The sequence below is a fragment of the Budorcas taxicolor genome, chromosome 7, assembly GCF_023091745.1.
Source record: "Budorcas taxicolor isolate Tak-1 chromosome 7, Takin1.1, whole genome shotgun sequence".
Lineage (NCBI taxonomy): Eukaryota > Metazoa > Chordata > Mammalia > Artiodactyla > Bovidae > Budorcas > Budorcas taxicolor.
In genome coordinates this window covers 94369936-94394109 of record NC_068916.1, presented here as the reverse complement: position 1 = coordinate 94394109, position 24174 = coordinate 94369936, and the positions used below count along the sequence as shown (strand labels likewise).

Sequence of the window (24174 nt, the reverse complement as noted above, 5' to 3'; positions counted from 1 at the left end):
GGGAAAGAAACTTGATGGGTAACCTTGAAACTTGAACAGAAATTTCCTGTTGATAACTGTGGTAACAATGGAGTTACAAAACCAAGAACAGAACACTCAGGGCCTTCAAGCATTTTTAAGGCCCACTTCAAGCTTGGAATTGAGTTTGAAAAACCATTACACCTCCAGTCAAGAAAATACCCATTTCTGTTTCTCACCCTTTCAAACTATTGTTCTGGTGTTATAAATTGTTCTACTGTGAGACTGTAATACAATACCTCTGTACAGCCACATTTTTTAACACTGTGTATATATATATAAGCAAAGTATAAAACATGCTAAATGAAAATAAGGTAGTGATTATTTACACAACAGCAAGAGGATAGAGCTGAAGAATCACAGGGGGAAAAAGACCTCAGTTTTCTAGTTAACAGATGAATATGTCCTTTGAAAACATCAAGACCTAAAGTAACTTTCCTTTGTAGCATGAAATTGTTGTTACTTTTTTTTTCAGAAAAGAGTTTTAAGAGTGAAACAATATTTAAAGCCCAGCTTCTAGTAATTTTGCACAGATTATCAAGGATCCTTGTTTTTATTACATACTAAAATACTACATTTTTTATACCTTCTTCACACTACTTGCCAAGTTTCAAAAATGAAATTTTTAGAATCATTCTTTTGTTTTATCCTGAAAACAGGAAACTTGTCTAGCTCAAGAGAGGTTCAAAATATGTACTAAGTAAACAAGACAGAATGTAGCTCTGTAATAGCATTTTTCATAAGGCACAGATTCAAATGTCAAAAGGAAACATATCTTTCTACATCGTATCCAAAAATTTACTGTGACTAGTTTTATTTAACGGGAAAAGACACAAACTTACATACACATTGTATACATTTATACATTTGTATATGTGTACATTTGATGACTATTTCAGTCATAGTTTTTTATCTCATGTCAACTCCACTCAGTTGTCAGCGATGTCTGAACATTTTTTAAAAAGGATTTGCTCAGCCCTGGATTCAGCACAGAAAACCGCAGTGCGGTCTGCCTATCAGGCCTCTAAACGTGCCTTTCCACACACCATCATCTCCATCCTCACGACCAGTCACCCTCTCCCAGGTAGACACGAGCATCCCCATTTTACAGGTGAGGAAACAGAGGATCCGAAAAGCAAAGTAACACAGCCAAACCTATTAAATAGTAAAAATGCTTCCAAGCAACACCCTGACCTGCTGTCACTACTGTCTCATCAAGCTTAACACTAGAAGGGACCTTTTAGAATCGACATGATTCATGGTCTTCACTTTGCAAATGAGAAGACTCCAGGCGGACATACGGAGGACCGGCCCAAGTATACACACACACTGTCTGGAAAGCAAAGCCAAGGCTGGAGCTAGGGCTGCAGACCCTCCCCAGAGCCGTGACCATGGCTCCGGGAGCTGCCCTCCCCACTCCTCAGAGCCAGGCAGCCTCTCCACCAGTGGATGGCAGAGGTGCTGAAGGACCCTGCTCTCACCCATTCCTGCCCCTCTCTGCTCCTGACTCCCTTGGGGGCCTCGGGTGTTGAGCTGAGGAGGCTACAAAGGGCGTCAGAGCAGCTGCCACGCGGTATCCACAGGCATTATAGGGGGCTCTTGCAGGTCCGGCCGCTGCCATGGTGGGGGTGCAAGCAGGTGCCTGCGAAGGGTCAGTGGGTGGGATCACCGAAGAAAAGCAGGAGGCTATGTATCACTGCTCGCTCTCCTCTCAGTGTAACATATATTTTCATGCACTGCACATTCCCCATGAAACTCTTTCCAACAGGTTACACTAAAATAACAGTGTAAAATATTAAAATAATATTGCAAAATAATAGTGTACAATAATTTGCGTCAGTGCCTCCTAGGCAAATTATAAGGAAGTTTGGTCAACTGTGAGCCTTCTTTCCTCTGAATCCCTTTTTACATAATTTCAAGGTCACCGACTGTCCCATTCTCAGTAGCCCACACTCACACTGCAGCTACTACCAGCCACTTACCCAAAGGCACCTTGGAAAGTTTCCAATTCACTGTTTGTCTTGGCAAGTGACCAGAGTTAAAAGCAAAACAAATCCTTCTGGTGAACATTTTTAAAAAGTAAGGTACTATTAGCTGCCATACATTTCTACCATAAAATTAAATTAAATCTTCCTTTTAGTAACGGCCCACCTGAAAGTGTACTTAATTCATTTGAAACAACTTTTCCTAATTAAAGGTATTTCACAATTCATTTTTAAGACTATGCATTCAATCTACTAAAGTGACAAACTATCCAAGCGAATAACAATAATGCGTATTAAAAGAGCTCATCTTTATTAAAATTAGGTAGCATTACTTTCCAATAGAGCTAAAAAGCAGCAATAGCTCTGAGTGTCATTAAGAAGTAAATGTAGTAGTAACTACAGACACCTTTTGCTCAAATAAAAAGGAAAAGAGCGGAAAACATAAACTAGATGTAATGTTAAATGTTGAGGGGGCTAGTTTCAAATGATTTAAAAACTACGATCTTAAAGAAATACACAAACAAAATACACAAGTGGGTGATCTGTAACATCGCTCTATCCCCAGCTAGGCCCTAAAAGTTAACGAAGCACTGGGTAACAATAACAACAAACTAAGGAAAATATACATTTATTTTCTTATTTTAATAAAATATTTCATTTCCCTAGAAAATGAAAATTTCTAGAAACTGTAGAAATTTGTAGAAATTCAAGTACTATTAATCTATATTCTACACTAGAGTATAGTCATTCCTTCACCCAAAATACTCAAAATTGAAACAAAGTTAAAACAAGAAACTAAAACAAATGATGAACTTTGTAAAAACTGAACCGTACCTTGTATTTCGAAGACAACATCAGCAAGCATTGGTTTATTAAGGAAAAACTTGAGGGATGTGTTATAAAACCACAGAGGTTTTCTGGCTTGATAGGTTTTGCAGTTCCTTAGGCAATTAAACTATGAGGAGAAATGAAAATACGAGAGGAAATATTATATAATATGCTTTGATAATCTGCTTAGAGAACGTGGAAATCTCTGCTGTCTAAAGGAGTAATGATTACCCCCTCTATGGCCCCTCTGGTCATAGCTGTCGTGGAAACCTGCCCTCGAGAACTGCTACCTGTCAATAGCACCACTGCCCTGCGCAGCACTCACAGCAGCGAAGGAGCTGGCTAAGTGAAAACGCTACAACCGAGAAGCTGTGGGGCGCTGGGAGACAGACAACAGTAGTGCGACCTCATAGGAACGCCTAGTAAAACATGTGTGCATATACAACCTGCTTGTCTATTCACTAGTTAAAAATATATATACACAAAATTTAATTTGCAATTAAGAAAACACATATTTTTCACCAATCACATCAAGTTCTACTGCTCACTAGATTCAACGTCAATACACCTGGGAGTGAGGAACTATCTACAACCTTATAATCCTAAATCTCTCTCCTGCCCACAGTCCTGATGGCTGGAATCTATCAAAGGCTGCCTGCATCTCTCATCTGGAGCTCTAGAAACCCTGTCCCATGACCACACCGATCTGTCCTCTCCGAACTCCTAGCTGGAGCCTCCAGTTAACAGTGAAGAAGGCCGGGGGTCTCCAGCCTTTCTCTGCTCCCCACTCAGGATCTGGTGCTCTGTGTATCCTTTCTGTGATCCTTCAGACAATCCTTTCTGAAGGAAAGAGCCCCAGGAAACGAGGGCCAGCCCCTCTCCCTTCCTCCATCACCCATTTCCCTGGCTGACTCTCAGAACCTCAGGCCGGGTCAGAACTCTTGACCCTCTGCTCAGCTAGACAGGAAATTCAGAAAGCTTTATCTCTAAGAAATAACCAAGTGTACAACATTAACAATAAGAATAAAAGGCACCTACTCCCCACTCTGAGTTAATCTACTAGGGTGGGAAGTTAAAATGTTTGGTGAGAAGGAAGAAAACCTTACCCTTCCTCTCAAAGAACACACACTCCAGGATGATACTCATGAGCAAAAAAGACAACCCAAACAGGATTATACAAACCCTGCTCCTATAATCTAAGTTCTTATACACAATATACTTTAATGCACATTGAAGGAACTGGGGGTGAGGACTGGGGGGACTCCTACACATAAAGAAGAGGAACAGTCAAAAAGCATCCTCAGAACCTGAGGGCTAGCAGGGGCTTCAGAAATCAGTCTAGAGATAAACTAGGCATAGATGGAAGTTCTTCGTGGTTAGGATTGGTTAGAATGGTTAGGATTCAGTAAATCCTATAAACTATGCCTGATAAACTGATAAACTATGACTAGTTCATCCCTCATTCTAGAGAAAGCCCTGAGAAGACTTACTCAAAGCCACAGGTAATTTGTGGCAGACACAATTTAAACGGATTATTTCCTGATTCCCAATACTCAAAGAAGAGAGACCCCAGGAAAGCACAGGAGGAAGGCACACAAGAACCCCTGTGTCCTCCAGTGCAAAGGAAGGATTTAATTCAGTTCCATCGACTAACACAGGCCCCAGCTTTCCCTTCCCCAAGAAGAAGTTGTTTTATTCTTGCTACTCAAAGGAATGACTGTTCAGAATCCAACCCAAGGAAAAGTTCAGGTTTAGAACAGGCAACACTTCTGTCCTAACCATTTAGGTAAAGGTTATGAATTTGTACATCACGAAAACATGTAAATGTATTTTAGGTATCAACATATAAAGATTATGAATCTGCATAACAGATTTCCTTGTCACCAAGCCTTGATTTTTTGGGGGGGGGCAGCCACACCACATGGCTTACAGGATCTTAATTCCCTGACCTGGGACTGAACTCAGGCCACAGCAGTGAAAGCCCAGAATTCTATTAGGCCACCAAGAACTTCCAACCATGCCTTGAATTTGAAGGGAAAAAAAAAAAACCAAGGGCAGAAGTTTGGAGAGAATATATATATTTTCACTGGTCTGTGAGCAAGTTCATCTACAGAACTTTTGAAAAGCAGAGTGCAAGTCTATAATGTACATTTCTACAAAAGCATTATTTAGCTGAATTAGACTGTAAGAGCTACCACCCTGCCATACACCTGCACAAGTGGCCAGCTTCTGTATACCTGCTTCCATGTGTTATTAAAACAAGAAAAGAATGGTCTTACCCTTTAATTCCATATTTTGTTTAAAAAGAGATCATTTTTTTATTTAAAGAATAGTCAGGAATCTTTCTAAAAACTTAGTGCAGTTTTGAAACATTAACTTAAAATGTTAATAAACTTAGGTTGTAGCACTGGCAGTCATCTGTATAAAAAATTAAAGAAATAATCATTTTTCTTACATTTAACATAAACCTCTGTTCTGCTAAGCAGTGCACACAACTTATCTTTTTATCTACTGTAGCCGACTTGTTTATCACAGAATCTGAAATAAGATTCTGGCTAAATTGTTTAATGTAGTCATCTTAAAAGTGAACAAACTTACGGCTAAGGCACTTACAGACTCTGCAAAATCTCAGTTACAAGAGTTTTCATGTGCAGTAGTTTATGACCATATACAAAGTCTATGTATCTATAATCTATGAAGCTAACATATGATTTTAACTCTATACTGGATGAGAAACAAATCCTCAGCTGTCCACCCAGTCAAGGAGATTTCTCGGAACTCCTGAAAAAGACACACTGAAACTGCCATGCCCCTGAAAATTGGAATGAAACTGTGAGCAGTGAGAAAGCACCGTCTCCCATAAGCCTGACTATAACTGGGCAAACTCAACAGCCTTCACTCTTAACATAGACTGCATATTCCCAGAGTCCCAGGGGAATGTCTCAGGGAACAGAATTCACAAACCAACATTTTAAAGACATGACTCATACATATTTGAATTCTTACATGAATTAAAATCAGAGATAGCAAGAAATCATGTGTTTATATTTAAAACATTTAAACAGCAAAAAATATACTTAAGGAAAAAAATACACTATCAACTTTCCTCATGACTCCACAGTATATTCACCTTAGTATACCAGTTATAATTCAGAGAAAGTAACTTACAATAAACTAATTTACCTTTCCTGGTGTTTTTAAAATGCATTTAACTTTCTCAATTACATTTGAAACATCTCCAGAATCTTTCAATTTCTTCCTGATATCATCTTCTAACTCTTCCCACTGGAAGGCACCTATAAAAAAATCAGTATATATTGAATTTTTTGTTAAAGCAGGAAGATAAATATTTTACTGGGTATCAATGTTCCTCTTTCTTTTTTTAAAATTATTTTCCTTTAATTTTTATTTATCAAACATATATTCTTGCAATTACACTAAAACATTTAAACAGCTCTCACATTAAAAAAAAAAGTTTCCCTTCACCTAAATTATTTCTCAAAAGCTGGAGTCTCCTTCCTGAACAGCTGCCACCTCTTTATAGAACAGGCGATCAGCTAATGATAACAGCAACGGCTAGAATGTGAGTTCCCATCACAAGAGGGCCAACAGTCAGCTTATTTACTTGCTCTGAGTACGAGGTGGATTCGGTTCTTTCTAAGGCTGGATTCAGTGATACCAATCATGAAGGGCAGTGACTACCATCAGGCAAAGGAACAGAATGCATTCAGAAGGTTTCATGCACTCTCGGGTCAGATGAGGATGTTCCATAGCCAGTTCTTAGAGAACCAACTGGAAGAAGAGAGCTGGATAATTTTCTGTAGAACCACACAACTGGGACATTAAAAAAAAAAAAAAAAATCACCCCACCCAGTCCCTCTCGCCCTTTTCACACCAACCCACTTTTTTTTTTTTTTCCACCTCTGCTTTTATTTATTTTTTCACACCAACCCACTTTTGAGCCATCTTCTTAGGCTCACCTCACTCCTGTCAGCCCCTTTTCCTCTGTGCCTTACAGTCTCCTTGTCCAGGATCAGCAAAATGTCTCCCCGTCCCCTAAACACTTCTCTCTTTGGCCCACAGCAGTCTCCTACCCAGCCTTCCCACTCCCAGCTGGCCTTTTCCACATCAAGTGAATCTTATTATCAATGCAGCTGTTTCCAAAAGTGCATTTCTGTAGAGATTACCCCTGTCCAGCCCATCCCTTATAGACAGTGCTAAATCCTAAAAATACAGCTCAAAAAGATAGAGTGGGTGGGCACAGTTGGGAGACCCAGGTTCTAGTTCTATCTCCGCTGTTAACGACCGGTATGAATTTAGCTGATTTATCTCTCTGGGTAACTTGAGATCCTTTTCTATTTGCTCTTGGTCTTTCCCTTCTGGTATTTCCCTTCAGGTATCCAGAACTTTGCCAGGTGCCTTCATGAATACTGGGGACTGGAGAGGACACAGAATGAACATTTACTGAACCAGTGGGATTAGGCAGTTGCCACCAGGCTATACCAAGGAGATCCGAAACGAATCTTTATTAGAATCAGATTGGCAGTCCAGTTGCTCTTGGGCCTCATTATAGCTGAGCCCTGCAGCGCTTGGCATCCTTGCCGATCTTAAACTTCTCCTTACCTGCCCTTCATGACTACTACAGTGTATCCTGGGAGAGGGGTGGGGGAAGGAGAGTCCTCATTTGGGGCATTTGCTATTCTGTGGGGTACATGCTCCCACCATGGCCAAGTTCAATACAACAACACAGAACACATCCTTCAGTTCAGTTCAGTTCAGTCTCTAAGTCGTGTCTGACTCTTTGCGACCCCATGAATCTCAGCAGGCCAGGCCTCCCTGTCCATCACCAACTCCCGGAGTTCACTCAGACTCACGTCCATCAAGTCGGTGATGCCATCCAGCCATCTCATCCTCGGTCGTCCCCTTCTCCTCCTGCCCCCAATCCTTCCCAGCATCAGAGTCTTGTCCAATGAGTCAGCTCTTCGCATGAGGTGGCCAAAGTACTGGAGTTTCAGCTTTAGCATCATTCCTTCCAAAGAACACCCAGGGCTGATCGCCTTTAGAATGGACTGGTTGGATCTCCTTGCAGTCCAAGGGACTCTCAAGAGTGTTCTCCAACACCACCGTTCAAAAGCATCAATTCTTCGGCACTCAGCCTTCTTCACAGTCCAACTCTCACATCCATACATGACTACTGGAAAAACCATAGCCTTGACTAGATGGACCTTTGTTGGCAAAGTAATGTCTTTGCTTTTGAATATGCTATCTAGGTTGGTCATAACTTTCCTTCCAAGGAGTAAGCATCTAATTTCATGGCTGCAGTCACCATCTGCAGTGATTTTGGAGCCCCAAAAATAAAGTCTGACACTGTTTCCACTGCTTCCCCATCTATTTCTGGGAACAGGTAAATACCACTGCCTCTCACACATCGGCACTAGCTAGCTCCAGGGCACCCCTGCCTCTTCTTACCTTTGGGCACTCTTTTTCTGACTTCACTGTTAGCTCTTCTCCCTCCTCAAATTCCCCAAGGCGTACAGTCTAGAACAAGCCTATGCTTTTTGTTTTCCTCTTCCTCAATGAATGATTTTTAACTTCAAGTCACATACTCTTTTCACAGTCTGATGAATTGTCTGGATCATTGCTCTAGAAAATTTCCCATGCACACATAGCCAGTAAAGTCTACATAAAAGACAAGGATCCCTTAGAAGCCAAGGGACCTCAGTTCAAGAAAATTCACTCTATGCCAGTGATTCTCACCCCTAGCTATGTATTACATTTACCTGGACGATCTTTTATAAAATACCATTGGAGAATGTGCCATCCCCAGACCAACTGAATTAGCATTTCTGGGGATGGGGCCCAGACATCAATTTTAAAAGCTTCCAGGAAATTCTAGCGTGCATTGAGTGCTGATGACTACTGCTCTTCCTTTAGACATTTTATCGACTTTCAAAACCCAGGGTCAGTGGCATGCAGCACACAGTACACGGAAGTAGTTTAGACTGATACTCAGACATGTTAAAGGAGAGCACAGATACTGTTTCTTAAAAGTAAAGTTACATTCACTAAAGAACACCTACACAGTATCTCCATTCAGAAGAGTATCAGAAAGAAAACAAGCATCAGATCTAAGTATATTAAGATTAGCAACAGGTAAATCCCTATAGGATATTAATCTGTTAGAGAACAGACACAGAAAGATCCAATAACTGAAAAGAAAAGTAAGCCTAGGTTATAAGGGCACTCTAATGATTGGGTTCTTTTCATAATTAGAAATGCTAACCAAATCATCTTTGACACTTAGGTCCTAATACAGCAATAATCAGAATGAGATTTCTTTTCTTTTCTTGTGATAATAACATTTAGTGTTATATGCTAAGCTATGTCTGACTCTTTTGTGACCCCATGAGTGTAGCCCCCTGGCTCCTCTGGCCATGGAATTCTCCAGGCAAGAATAGTGGAGTGGGTAGCCATTCCCTTCTCCAAAGGACCTTTCCCATCCAGAGATCAAACCCAGGTCTTCTGCATTCAGGCAGATTCTTTACAGTCTGAGCAACCAAGGAAGGCCCAATAACATTTAACACGTGTTCCATTTTCTTAACATAGTTTTAATACACTACTGCTAACATAGGCATGGTACTGTATGTTACAGCGGAGCTCTAGATGTCATCCTGCATAGCTGACTGTGATTTTCTTTAACTTCTTAGAGCACTTATTTACTTAGTCTTAGAGAGCATGATCTACCCATGTGCATTCAGCTGTTCTTTTATGCAGTGCAGAAAAGAGCATATCACAGAATAATTTCAAGAGCTGGAGAATACTACGCTCATTTCCACAAATTCATTTACCCTGGCAGCATTTCAATAAGTGATGTGAAACTCTAAGGGCCATCTGTGGCAGGAAGAGCTCAGAGCTAAATTCTTGATGCTCTTACAAAGATTTCAATTGCTATCCATCTGAGATCCTGTGACTCGAATTTGCCAGCATAAAGGCTGTACAGAGTATCCTAAGAATGTTACAATTGTATGCCATTTAAGGATTACTCCTTAAGACCAGGAAACTGCGGGCCTCACTTATCAGATTATTCCTCCTTCAGTGGTAAAGAATCCACCTGACAATGCAGACAACCCAAGAGACATGGGTTTGATCCCTGGGTAGGGAGATCCCCTGGGGAAAGAAATGGCAATCCACTCCAGTATTCCTGCCTGGAATATCCCATGGACAGAGCAGCCTGGTGGACTCCAGTTCATGGGGTTGCAAAGAGTTGGGCACCACTGAGCATGCACACACAATGTCAGCAGCAGTCATGACGTGCTCAGACACTATGCAATGTTAGCAGCTATCCAAGAGGAGATTAACATATGCACTTACACTGTGTCTGTTTGCTCAGAAATTTGAATACGAAAATGAACAGAGGCCTTCATTACAGGGGCAAAGTGTTAACCAGAGTATTAAAAGGCCCTTCCTAAATATAGGACTTGAATGTCCATGGTAGACACAATATCTACAACATTTCAAATTTCTAAAGGTTAAAAGAAAATTATAAATTTTTTTTAAAAATGGAGACATTCTCTGTCATTTGGTTCATTTTTTAAAACAAGGAGGAGACAGGTTTAATAGGGTTTTTCAGCCCGTGTTTGCTCAGGGCAAACATTCCGGAGCACGCCCTCTCATGGGTTCTGCCTCTGCCTCCCAGTCCAACTGACGTGAGCACAACCCGCTCCTGTCTTCCACGCTTCCCAACAGGACCTGCGGCTAGGCCTGGGCTGCAAGGAGGAAACCAGTGTGAAACTGGGTCGTAAGACTTGTGCTCTGTTCAAAAGGGTTCAGATGTTGGACAACAATAAGATAAACAAACATAAAATACATAAGCCCAGCCTCTTAAGTCTCTAAGGGGGAAAAAAAAAGTTAGGTTTCAAATTTTAGTTTGCTTTAATTAAAAAAATATTTTTTTAAATAAGCAACCTATGCACCAAGAAAAATCAAAGGGCAAAAGCAAAACATCAGAAAACGTTTAGACATTTGAGGTTGGGAATCTGGTTTTTTCTTCTCGATAAATTGTATTTTGCTGAGATTGTTGTCTTTTTAAACACAACGAACAGTAGGACTTTTGCTTGAGTCTGAGGTTATACTGAGTAAATAGGTAAATAATAATTATCAGGCACCTGCGGAAGCATTCACTTTCCTTTTGCCTCAACCCACATCCGGGTCTCCCAGTAGCCCCGGGTCAGTGGCCTGTGGCCAGACTGTACCTGGCATTACCTCTTGACTGGGTCACATGCAAACAAAGCTCAGAGCAGAAAGGCAACAGCTAAGCGTCGGACTAAGAAGTCCATGCCCTGAACTGGTTGGGGGCTTGCAGCTCAGCAAGCTCTCCATGTCATCACGCACTTCTGCCTTCTAGTCACTACTGCCAGGCTCACTGGGTTTCCACCCAACCACTAAGCATTCTCTTGCCTCAACTTCAGGCAGGGGGTACAAGAATGCATGGACAGCCCCAGCTCCAGAGAGCTCTGTGTCAGTCAGCCTGGCAGGCGATTTCCCTTTGACCCTGTGCCCTGAGACCAATCACTAGGTTCCTCCTCAGGGCCTCTGGGCTGAATTCCAGGCCCTCATCCCCTGGCTGTGGCTGGTGGTTCCAGTCCTACCAAGAGCAGGTGCTGCAGCAACTTGAGGTACAAAACATTAGCACTACCTGGACACTACTGGAAATGCAGACCCTCATGCATTCAAGGGGTCAGATCTGATTGACAGAGTGCCTGCCAAGAACTATGGATGGAGGTTTGTTACACTGTATAGAAGGCAGTGATCAAAATCATCCCCAAGAAGAAGAAATGCAAAAAGGCAAAATGGTTGTCTGAGGAGGGCTTACAAATAGCTGAGAAGAGAAGAGAAGTGAAAGACAAAGGAGAAAAGGAAAGATATATTCAACTGAATGCAGAGTTCCAAAGAATAGCAAAGACACATAAGAAAGCCTTCCTCAGTGATCAATGCAAAGAAATACAGGAAAATAGTAGAATGGGTAAGACTAGAGATCTCTTCAAGAAAATTACAGATACCAAGGGAATACTTCATGCAAAGATGGGCACAATAAAGGACAGAAATGGTATGGACCTAACAGAAGCAGAAGATATTAAGAAGGGGTGGCAAGAATACACAGAAGAACTGCACAAAAAAGATCTTCATGACCCAGATAACCATGACAGTGTGATCACTCACGTAGAGCCAGACATCCTGGAATACGAGGTCAAGTGGGCCTTAGGAAGCATCACTACGAACAAAGTTAGTGGGGGTGATGGAATTCTAGCTGAGCTATTTCAAATCCTAAAAAATGATGCTGTGAAAGTGCTGCACTCAATATGCCAGCAAATTTGGAAAACTCAGCAGTGGCCACAGGACTGGAAAAGGTCAGTTTTCATTCCAATCCCAAAGGAAGGCAATGCCAAAGAATATTCAAACTACTGCACAATTGCATTCATCTCACACACTAGCAAAGTAATGCTCAAAATTCTCCAAGCCAGGCTTCAACAGTACATGAACCGAGAACTTCCAGATGTTCAAGCTGGATTTAGAAAAGGCAGAGGTACCAGAGATCAAATTGCCAACATCCGCTGGATCATCGAAAAAACAAGAGACTTCCAGAAAAATATCTACTTCTGCTTCACTGATTACACTAAAGTCTTTGACTGTGTGGATCACAATAAACTGTGCAAAATTCTGAAAGAGATGGGAATACCAGACCACCTGATCTGCCTGAGAAATCTGTATGCAGGTCAGGAAGCAACAGTTAGAACCGGACATGGAACAACGAACTGGTTCCATGCTGGGCTGTATGAGGCACTAACTGGAATCAAGATTGTTGGGAGAAATATCAATAACCTCAGATATGCAGATGACACCACCCTTATGGCAGAAAGTGAACAATTAAACAGCCTCTTGATGAAAGTGAAAGAGGAGAGAAAAAGTTGGCTTTAAACTCAACATTCAAAAAACTAAGATCATGACGTCTGGTTCCATCACTTCATGACAAATAGATGCGGAAAAAGTGGAAACAGCGACAGACTTTATTTTCTTGGGCTCCGAAATCACCGCGGATGGTGACTGCAGCCATGAAATTCAGCTTGCTCCCTGGAAGAAAAGCTATGACCAACCTAGATAGCATATTAAAAAGCAGAGACATTACTTCACCGACAAAAGTCCATTTAGTCAAAGCTATGGTTTTCCCAGTAGTCATGTACAGATGTGAGAGTTGGACCATAAAGAAAGCTGAGCACTGAAGAATTGATGCTTTTGAACTGTGGTGTTGGAGAAGGCTCTTGAGAGTCCCTTGGACTGCAAAGAGATCAAACCAGTCAAACCTAAAGGAACTCAGTCCTGAATGTTCATTGGAAGGACTGATGTTGAAGCTGAAACTCCAATACTTTGGCCACCTGATGTGAAGAACTGACTCACTGGAAAACACCCTGATGCTGGGAAAGACTGAAGGTGGGAGGAGAAGGGGATGACAGAGGATGAGATGGCTGGATGGCATGATCGACTCAATGGACATGAGTCTGAGCAAGCTCCAGGAGTTGGTGATGGACAGTGAGGCCTGGTGTGCTGCAGTCCCTGGGGTCGCAAAAAGTTGGACATGACTGAGCGACTAAACTGAACTGATGCCCCGTCAGGGCCCACCGAACCAGACTCTGCATATTAACAAGATCACCAGGTGACTGGCGGGTACTTTAAGGTTTGAAGAGCACTGGTACTGGTGATAGAGAGGCTGCAAAACCAATCACCTGTTTTCAGAATGTCGGCCTTCCTTAGGCTGAGCTCCAGAATAACAGTGCTTCCTAACTGCACTCCTGTCTTGCCTGCTCTTCCACCTTCCCACCATCACTAGAGAGGATCTTCCCAAAGCCCAGTCTGATCATGCATAAAGTTCTAGAACAGCTTCTCAGGACAGCAGGAGCAGCTCCCAAGGGCCCTGCCAGCCTTATCTCCTTCCAGCCATCCCCTCCCACTCCACATTCCACCCATGGAAACTACCTGTGGTTCCCAGGAAACATCAGTCACCAAAGGTTACAAGTTTCTCAACATATTCATCTCTCTCAAAAAGCATCAGAGAGTGAATACATGAACGACTTATAACAGGCAATCAACTCTGGGGAAAGGTACTAGGGCGTAAGAACTTTCTTCTTTTCTCTCTCCCTTTTTTCCATCTATATGTATGAATTTTACAATTAAAAAAAAAATTACTCCCTAGGAGAAAGATAAGCAGGTTCTGTCACTGGACATACATTTAGTCATTTTATTGCTACCATATTAAAGAGGATAGAACTGACCTCAAAGTGCTCATGTGTCTTTGAAAGTATTTAATGGATACTGTGGGAAACATGCTGAATAATTCATGACTTCAACAGCAGACTCATTGAAAAGAAAAGGCAAACACTTCCATCACGGTTCTCTGACATATCATTAAAGACATTTTTTTTCTTCTAACGTGTAAACATTTTGGCTTTTCGAAATTAGTCCTAATTCTGAACTGTGAGATTCTAAGTTTAAACATAAAAATCTGTTGTACTAAATGAAGACTCTAGCTTATCTGGTTTGGTCACGTAATGATTCACAGCTACTAGCGTCTACTCATTAGTTCAGCCTACACTTAACAGAGAGGCTGCCATGCCGAAGGCACTGACTGCTGGTATGCTCTGCAGGGGTGGAATATTCCAAGCAAATATTCACCTAATGGATTTAAGATTTATATCACCACATTCAACTCCAATATGTATATTTTTAATCCACTTAAATCTGCATACTACAACTGTATTTTTCACAACCATTAACTTCTTAACTTGCAAAACTAAACACAACCCCAATGAAAAAAAGAAAAATCTCATCATCAATCATTTGACTAAATCCATAGGGATTCTCTAGGCAAGAATACTGCAGCGGGTGGCCATGTCCTCCTGCAGGGACTCTTCCCAACCTAGGGACTGAACCCAGGTCTTCTGCACTGCAGGTGGATTCTTTACCAGCTGAGTTACCCAGGAAGCCACCCTGTTAAAATAACTCAAATTAAAAAGTCTAATCTTTAGAATATATGTGCTATACTGAGCTTTTAAAAGGATAAGAAGAAAAGCAATCGATAAGCTGAATCTTACAAAGGTTAGAGCACAGAAGTAACAGCAGTTTGAAATACTCATAGTCAAAGTTAATCAGATTTCAGTCCGAACTAACTTTAGATACTGTTTCTAGTTGCTAAACTGAATGCAATGATCATGGTAATTTCTCCCTTCAATTCCCTCCAAAATCTGCGTCAAACAAGAATACGTAAGTAAAGACACTTATTTTCATATATATTTGAAGAATTCTATTTCTTTAAAGTTAAACCAGACAATGAATTCTTGAATACTGAATATTCAAAATGAATTCTGAATATTCTTTGAAATATAATGGCTTCCCTTGTGGCTCAGATGGTAAGGAATTTGCCTGCAATGTGGGAGATCCAGGTTTGATCCCTAGGTCAGGAAAATCCCTGGAGAAGGGAGTGGATACCTCCTCCAGTATTCTTGCCTGGAGAATTCCATGGACATAGGAGCCTGGAGGGCTACAATCCATGAGATCACAGAGTCGGACACAACTAAGTGACTAACACTTAAAATACTAATGTACTCTCTCAATAGGAAAAGAGGTTATTGTTTCTACAGGCAGATGTAAAACCAAGGCAAGGAAACTTGTAAGGAGAAAGCTTGGACCAGTTCCTGTGGATAAAGCAAACCCTATTTCATTTACAATCTTCATCTCAGATAGTATGAAGAAGAGAAAGATAAAACCATCCCGTAATACATGAGGCCCACGGGCATACTTCATTTCAAAAGCTTATGAGGCTGTACCAGAACCATTTGACAAGATACCTGAATAAATGAAGCGCAGGATGTCCGATAAACAAGAACAGAAGAAGGCATCTTTAACAATGACTCGTAAGGGCGGGTTGCCCGGAGACTCCTGGCTAGCACCTGGAAACGCGGGGTCTCTGTTTATAGTAAAGAGATCCTGGGTAGTTTGGATGATACTGGAATCCTGAATGTCGGCAGGACTCTTCACGCTGAAGAGCAGCATGAACACATGGCTGACGGCGCAGAGAACGATCTTGTGGGCCTCGGCCACTTCCTTTAAATCTGGGCTGTAAAACACCACGTCCACACACTGGCAGCAGAACAGCAAGTTGTTTAAGTCGGCGTTATAATGTGATGCTTCAGCCTTCAAGACGGGCATTTTCTCTGTTTCAAAAAAGAAGATAAGAATAACAAACTGCTCTTTAGGTCTACACACCCCCGTCACTTCAGGTTTAAACACAACAAAACAATCTATTTTTTTAAATATTATTAGGTTGAACCATAGAAGTTGCCAATATTTGGCCATTTTGGACCCAGAAAAACAGTACCTTTTCTATAGCTTCATCTAATTATAAACTAACTATCCAGGAATGACACAGATACACAGAAATACTGTATTTACTTTTTATAGTACAAATGAAAAATGTACCAATGCCACAAAGAGCATTTCTCACTAGGTGTGCCCCCACATAAAATATTTCTCCAAATGCTTGATTTTAGTTATGTTGGCTGTCATCATTCTTCACCTGATGAAAAATTCAAAGAAATTTCTGAAAGTTCTGAAGAGCCCAACCTCACATCTGAAGTAGTTTTCCTCCCAGAACAACTGAAGGCAGAGGAATGAATTGTCAAAACTGCAGCCTCTCAAAAGCCAGGGTTCCGAGTTTCGGACTCTATGGTTTAAAACCATCTTGACCATTTTATTCTGATGCTGAAGTTTGTCTTTCCCTCCTAGTAAAACATTATGCTGCCCCACAGCCAGCTTTTTCCTCTCGGCACACGTCAGGGAGATTGCTGGTCAGGCTCCATGATTTCCACAAGGGGATGTAACCTTCCATTCCCTAGTTTGATCACTAACTAAATTTCATTAGCCTCCATCAATTCAGAACATCGGCCCTGAGAACCACAGCCCAGGTCCTCATCATAGACTCTAATTGTGAACAGTCTGCTAACTTTCATCTAAAGCTACACCGAGGAAAGTGTGACCTGGGAAAGGTTGCCTGAAGGATATACAATCATCTAAACCAGTACCATTTAGACTTCTTCAAGAATAAAAACAATTCTTTATTCTAAAGCAGAACTCTAGTCTACAAACTGGACAACAACAAGGTAAGTTGGGGGCCAGGCTCTTTCTGCCCCGTACCCTATCCATCCTCTTCTCTCCATCACCAGAGGCACCCTACAGATCCTGACTGTCTGAGAACAGTTTATAAAAACCACGTGCCCCAAAGCCCGGGATCGGTCCTTAGCAGAAGTCAGCACCGGAACAAATGTGCACCCCTGACCTTGAGTTATGATCAGTGCGATGCCACAGTGCTCCCGTGGGAAGGTCACACCTGCCCACTATCTCACCTGCTGGCCCCAGATGAAGACCCACAGGTTGTAGTGCTAAATGACCTGAAGCATTCTGCCTTATCTGAGCAACTGGTATATTTTCTTTTCTTGATTAATAAGAACAAAGAAATTACGGATCAGTATTATTGACTTGGCCACCCCCTACTCATCTTCACATCCAGGAAGTAATTAAGGGCCCAGGGTTTGCTATGTAAAAGACCACATCACCCCTTTCACCCTGCACGTCACAAAGTTCAAAGCCAATTTTACAGTCTGTATGTCCACATTTTTGGAACTGACTTCCCATACAAAATTACACTCTCTTGGCTTGTTCAGGAACATTCATTCATTCACCAAATACTTATCAAGTACGAACAATATCCATAATTACTTGATCTGAACACAGTATTATTTTACCATTGCTATTACAAGATTATGCAATAAGTTCTGGTAAGTTGATATAATTTATTTTGAACTTTATTTTCCTCTAACCCTATATCATGAACATTTTCAAACCATCATAAACCTCAAAGAATGATACAATGAGCACACATATATTCTTGCCCTTAAATTCTGTAATTATTAACACTTTCCTTTTTGGCCTTATCTCTAAATTTTCTCCCTCTCTCTGTGTGTGTGCAACTCTCCTTCACTCACAAACCGTTTAAAAGTAATTTGTAATCATCAGGATACTTTAGTTCTAAATACTTTCATATTTACTCATAACTCATATTTATCTCCTAAGAATAAGAACATTCTTCTACTAAACACAGTACTATTGTTATATGTAAGAAAATCTACAGTAATCCCATAGTACCATCTAATTTCCCATCCATAATGAAATTTTACACAACTGTCCCAAGAACATCTTTTACATGTTTTTATGGAACCTGTATCCACTCAAAGTTCATGCATCACATCTGGTTACTTCTCACTGGACTGTAATTTAGAGCAGCTCTCTATCACACACACCATTCCTAAAGAATCTACAGGTTCAAGTTTTCAAGACAATAGTCCTCAAAATGTGACCCAGGTACCACCTGCTTCAGAATCATCTGGGAGGCTTATTTAAAAATCAGATTCAGACTCCATCCCAGATTCACTGAATCGGAATGCCAGGTGAGTCCTGAACACACTAAAATTTGAGAACAATTGCCCCCATGCTTTTGAAATGATCTACAATAAATATCAACAGAATGTTTAGACATGGGCTAATAAACACACCTGGCTGTTCAAGCTGAGGTGGTCTAATTCCATGAAACGAGTTGCTCATCTTTCTTCTCTTCATTTTTTCACTTGTCTTCTGATTTAAGGCCTGGATCATGAAATATTCCAACTAAAATAAGAATCAAATGTTAGAGCTCTGACAAAATTATGTATCTGACATGATTATTTGGACCCCAAATTACAGCTGCCAGTATCATCGACATGTATGCCTTAGCCAATACTTTTCAATTTTTTTTATTTTTTAAAAACATCTATCAGGCAGAACAGTCTGTGCCTTGTCTAAACATAAACTATCATTCAAGGAAAAAACTGTACTTTCTCTTGAATAATCAAGAATGCCAAGCAGTACATCCATGTGACTAAGAATAACCATCTCACAGGCAACTATTAACAACGGACATTAGAAAAATTCAAACCAAGAGCAGATCTTTAGCTTTGGGTCACATATGCTCACAACAATTCAGGAAGTTCATATGTGCTCTACTTTTTTTCCTGAACAAATTACTTTGAAACGCATCCATCATTTCATAAATTAAAAATCTTAACCACATGCACTTACACAGCTCTGGGCATGTGATGCCTGGGGCAAAAGTACAAAAGGAGGTCCACATACCACCTGCCTAAATATTTAAGTGTTGCAAATCAAGAAAATAAACTGTTACGTAAAATATATTCTATCCTCCTGCTTTGCCAAGTATGTCATCATTTAAACTGGAAGGCCTGGTTCAGATTTAAATTCTGAGACTCCTGAGAGTTTCCTGCAGCACAGAGAGCTGGCCCCTAACTCCTGGGACCCAAGACCCCCCTTCTGCTCTCCGCCTGCCCACTCCACACTCCCCTACCTGAGGGCACTGGAGCATGCAGGTGGACATCCAGCCCTACACAACCGAGGTCCAGCCACTCTCCCCTCCCCTACTCCTCATATCCAGTCACCCCTCGGTCACCTCTCAGGCCCCAGGGTGTACATTATCAGACATGTGGGCCACCTTCAGGTAGATGGACCCAGGGAAGAGACTGGAACAGACTGGGCTAAACAGACTCAGCAAAACAGACTCAGCACCAGCTGGTCAGAGGACTCGGGATGCTGGGTCACAGCACAGAATGCAATGCTCTGTGTTGATGGAAATGTCCTATAACATCTGTGCTAATCATGGAACAGTAGCCACTAGCTAATTGTAGCTATGGAGGACCTGAAACGTGGATAGTGCACTTGAGGAACGGAATTTTTCATTATTATTTATGTATGTACGTGTAAGTCTCTTGAGAATCCCCTGGACTGCAAGGAGATCCAACCAGTCAATCTTAAAGGAAATCAGTCCTGAATATTCATTGGAAGGACTGATGTGGAAGCTGAAGCTCCAATACTTTGGCTACCCAATGCAAAGAGCTGACTCATTGGAAAAGACCCTGATGCTGGGAAAGATTGAGGGCAGGAGGAGAAGGGGATGACAGGGGATGAGATGGTTGGATGGCATCACCACCTCAATGCCTTGAGTTTGAGCAAGCTCCAGCAGATAGTGAAGGACAGGAAGCCTGGTGTGCTGCAGTCCGTGGGGTCGCAAAGAGTTGGACATGGCCTGGTGACTGAACAGCAAAAATTATTTATGTATGTATGGGCTTCCCGGGTGGCTAAGCAATAAAGAATCTGTCTGCAATACAAGAGACGTGCATTCGATCCCTGGGTTTGGAAGGTTTCCCTGGAGAAGGAAATGGCAACCCACTCCAGTATTCTTGCCTGGAAAATCCCATGGACAGAGGAGCACTGCATATGAGATAGAACAAGTGAAACAAGCTAGATAAAAAGTAGAAGATGCTCACATAGCCCAGGTGTTTAAAAATAAACAAGGCTGCTCATTAGAGACATATTTGGAGCTCTGGTTTAAAAAAAAAAAGCACTACCTGGGCATTTGTATTTTTCAAAAAATTCCAATATGATTCTGATATACATCTGGATTTTAAAAAGTGATGACAGGTTCTTCTATTAAGTGGTGGTTTTGGAGATATAGAATTCTATAACTTTTCTGTTGGCCGATCGTGATGCGGTGGTATTAAGCGAGTAATAGTTACACAATCACAGTAGTAAAATGTGTTTATCAGTTTTCACAACCAATAACCAGACAGAGAATAAAAGATAATTATAATTGCACGCCATAATGGGAACATGATTAAATTGTCAATATCAAATAACTACATACAACCTGGGGGGTCAAGGAGAGTGATGTGGTGAGTGGAAGTGCATACACGCACTTGTTTTCATCTGCTCAGCTGGTCTATGTCTTTTGGTTGATGCATTTAATCCATTTACATTTAAGCTAATTATCAATACTTATGACTCTACTACTCCTTTCTTAATTGTTCTGGATTTATTTTCTGTAGGTAGGGATCTTCTTGGGCTTCCCTGGTGGCTCAGATGGTTAAGAATCCGCCTGAAACTCAGGAGACCTACGTTTGATCCCTGGGTTGGGAAGATCCCCTGGAGGAGGGCATGGCAACCCACTCCGGTATTCTGGCCTGGAGAATCCCCACGGACAGAGAAGCCTGGCGGGCTACAGTCCATGGGGTTGCAAAGAGCCAGACAGGACTGAATGACTCAGCACAGCACAGCACAGGGCTTTTCCTCCTCTTGTTTTCTGTTTAGAGAAGTTCCCTTAGCAATTGTTGTAAAGCTGGTTTGGTGGTGCTGAATTCTTTTAATTTTTGCTGGTCTGGAAAGCTTTTGATTTCTCCATCAAATCTGAAGGAGAGTCTTGCTGGGTAGAGTATTTCTGCTGGTAGGTTCTTCCCTTTCATCACTGTAAATATGTCACGCCATTCCCTTCTGGCTTGTAGTTTCTGCTGAGAAATCAGCTGATGGCCTGATGGGAGTTCACTGGCATGTTATTTGTCATTCTTCCTTGGTTGCTTTTAATATTTTAAGTTTTGTCAGTTTGATTACTATGTCTCAGTGTGTGCTTCCTTGGGTTCATCCTGTGCTTCCTGGACTTGGCTGACTATTTTCTTTCCCACGTTAGGGAAGTTTTCAGTTATTATCTCTTCAAACATTTTCTCAGGTCCTTTCTCTCGTCTCCTTCTGGGACCCCTACAATGTGAATACTGGTGTGCTCAATGTTGTCCCAGAGGTCTCTGAGACTGTCTTCATTTCCTTTCGTCCTTTTCTCTATATTCTGCCGTGGCAGTGCTTTCCACCATTCTGCCCTCCAGGTAATTTATCTGTGCTTCTGCCTGTTTCTCTCCTAGAGCATTGCTCGCCTCTGTTGGTTCTTTAGTTCTTAGAGGTCTTTGGTAAACATTTCTTGCATCTTCTCAATCTTTGCCTCCATTCCTTTTCCAAGATCCTGAATCAAACTCACTGTCTTTATTCTGTATTCTTTTTCTGGAAGGTTGCCTATCTCTACCTCATTTAGTTGTTTTTCTGGGGTTTTACCTTGTCCCTTCATCTGGGACACTACTTTCTGCTTTTTCATGCTGATTAACTTCCTGTGATGTGGTTCTGTATTAGTCGATGGGAGACTGTGGTTCTTCTTGCTTCTTCTGTCTGCCTTTTTTGATGGAGGAGACCATGAGGCTTGTGTAAGCTTTCTGATGGGAGGGACTGGTGGTGGGAAAAACTGGGTCTTGCTCTGGTGGGCAGGACCTTGCTCAGTAAAGCTTTAATCCAATTATCTGCTGATGGGTGGGGCTGTGCTCCCTCCCCAGTAGTTTTTTGATCTGAGGCAACCCAGCCCTGAGTTCCCTGGTGGCTCAGACAATAAAGCATCTGCCTACAATGCAGGAGATCTGGGTTCAATCCCTGGATCAGGAAGATCTCCTGGAGAAGGAAATGGCAACCCACCCCAGTATTCTTGCCTGGAAAATCCCATGGACAGAGGAGCCTGGTAGGCTACAGTCCATGGGGTCGCAAGGAGTCGGACCCGACTGAGCGACTTCACTTTCTAACCCAGCCCTACAGGCTACATCATCTGGCTAATGGTGACCTCCAAGGGTGTTTACGCCAAAGGGGACCTTCCCAGACAGCTGCTGCCAGTCCCCCTGTCCCTGCAATGAGCCCCTGCTGACCTACGCCTCCATAGGAGACCCTCCAACACTAGCAGGTCATTTTGGTTTAGTTTCCCACAGAGTCACTGCTCCTTTCCTCTGAGTCTTGATTGGTGCGTGCAAGGTTTTGTTTGTGCCCTCCAAGTCTGGAGTCTCCATCTCCCCCAGTCCTGTGGAAGCCTTGTAATCCAATCCCACTGGGCTTCAAGGTCGGATTCCCTGGGGATTCCCAGTCCCTTTGTCAGGTCCGTAGGCTGGGAAGCCCAACATAGGGTTCCAAACCTTCGCAACAGTTGGAGAACTTCTTTGGTATTCACTGTTCTCCAGTTTGAGGGTCACCCACCCAGCGGGTATGGGATTTGACTTCATCGTGACTGTGCCCCTCCTACCATCTCACTGCGGCTTCTTCTTTGTCTCTGGACGTGGGCATTGCTTTCTGGTAGGTTCCGGCGTCCACCTGTCGATGGATGTTCAGCAGCTAGTGCTCTCGCAAGAGGAGCTGACAGCATGTGCTCCTGCTCCCCCATCTTGAACCGGAAGTCTCCTGCATTATTTCTAGATTAATTTAAATATAAACAGCCAGACGTGGCTAGTGGCTACCACACGGACGGTGCAGGTCAGGAGGGGAGCTACGAGCTGCAGTGGGCACCGCCCCATGGGTCCATCAACTGGTGCTCTGGGGGGAGGGGTGCAACCAGAGGAGGCCTTCCAGAGCTCAAGGGCACAGGCTGCCCTTGGCCAGGTCGGAGGGTAACACTGCACTGCTCTTCCTCCCTGACTGCTAAACACAAGATATTAATAGTGAAATGCACCTTTCACTCTGACATTAACACTCCATCCCTAATCTTGCAAATACCACTGTTTCTTACACTCAAGGTCCCAGTTATATTTTACTATTCAAGGGTCTAAAGGAGACCATTCTGATCTTATTTTCACATTCTCATTGAGTCTTGAGTTAAGGCAAAAGGAAACCACAAGCTTTTCTCCAGACTCTGACCACTTCTTTGATTCTCATCACGCCTCCAACACGAGGTGTTAGGAACACAGAGAAACAAGGGAAGAGAAGAGAACCTGGGAGCTGGGAAATGGGAAGAGTGATCCTGAGAGCCTCAGGGCCAGGAACCTGGAACGGGAACATGAGATCAAAGATGCAAGTGCTCCATCTTCTCTAACAAACGAAACCAAACTATCCTTTTCCCTTTCAGTTCAGTTCAGGCGCTCAGTCGTGTCCAACTCTTTGCAACCCCATGGACTGCAGCACACCAGGCTCCCCTGTCCTCCACTATCCCCCAGAATTTGATCAGACTCATGTCCTTTGAGTCAGTGATGCTATCCAACCATCTCATCCTCTGCCACCCTGCCTTCTTTTGCTTTCAATCTTTTCCAGCATTATGGTCTTCTCCAATGAGTTGGATCTTCTCCAATGAGTTGGCTCTTCGCATCAGGTGGCTAAAGGGGTGGAGCTTCCGCATGGGTCCTTCCAATGAATATTCAGAGTTGATTTCCTTCAGGATTGATTCATTTGATCACCTTGCAGTTCAAAGGACTCTCGAGAGTTTTCTCCAGCACCACGGTTTGAAAGCACCAATTCTTTGGCACTCTGCCTTCTTTTGGTCCAACTCTCATAGCCATACATGACTATTGGAAAA

General features: G+C 42.3%; 1 protein-coding gene across 1 annotated transcript in view; it reads right to left on the bottom strand.

The window, feature by feature from the left end:
* The window catches only part of RHOBTB3 (Rho related BTB domain containing 3), a 61412-nt gene that overhangs the window by 20272 nt on the left and 16966 nt on the right, over positions 1–24174 (bottom strand). Inside the window, exons 5-8 of the mRNA XM_052642920.1 lie at positions 18488–18599; positions 15728–16093; positions 6015–6127; positions 2838–2958 (exon numbers count right to left, since the gene is read on the bottom strand). Of these exons, the coding sequence (XP_052498880.1) occupies positions 2838–2958; positions 6015–6127; positions 15728–16093; positions 18488–18599 (712 nt within the window). The remainder of the gene's footprint in view (positions 1–2837; positions 2959–6014; positions 6128–15727; positions 16094–18487; positions 18600–24174) is intronic.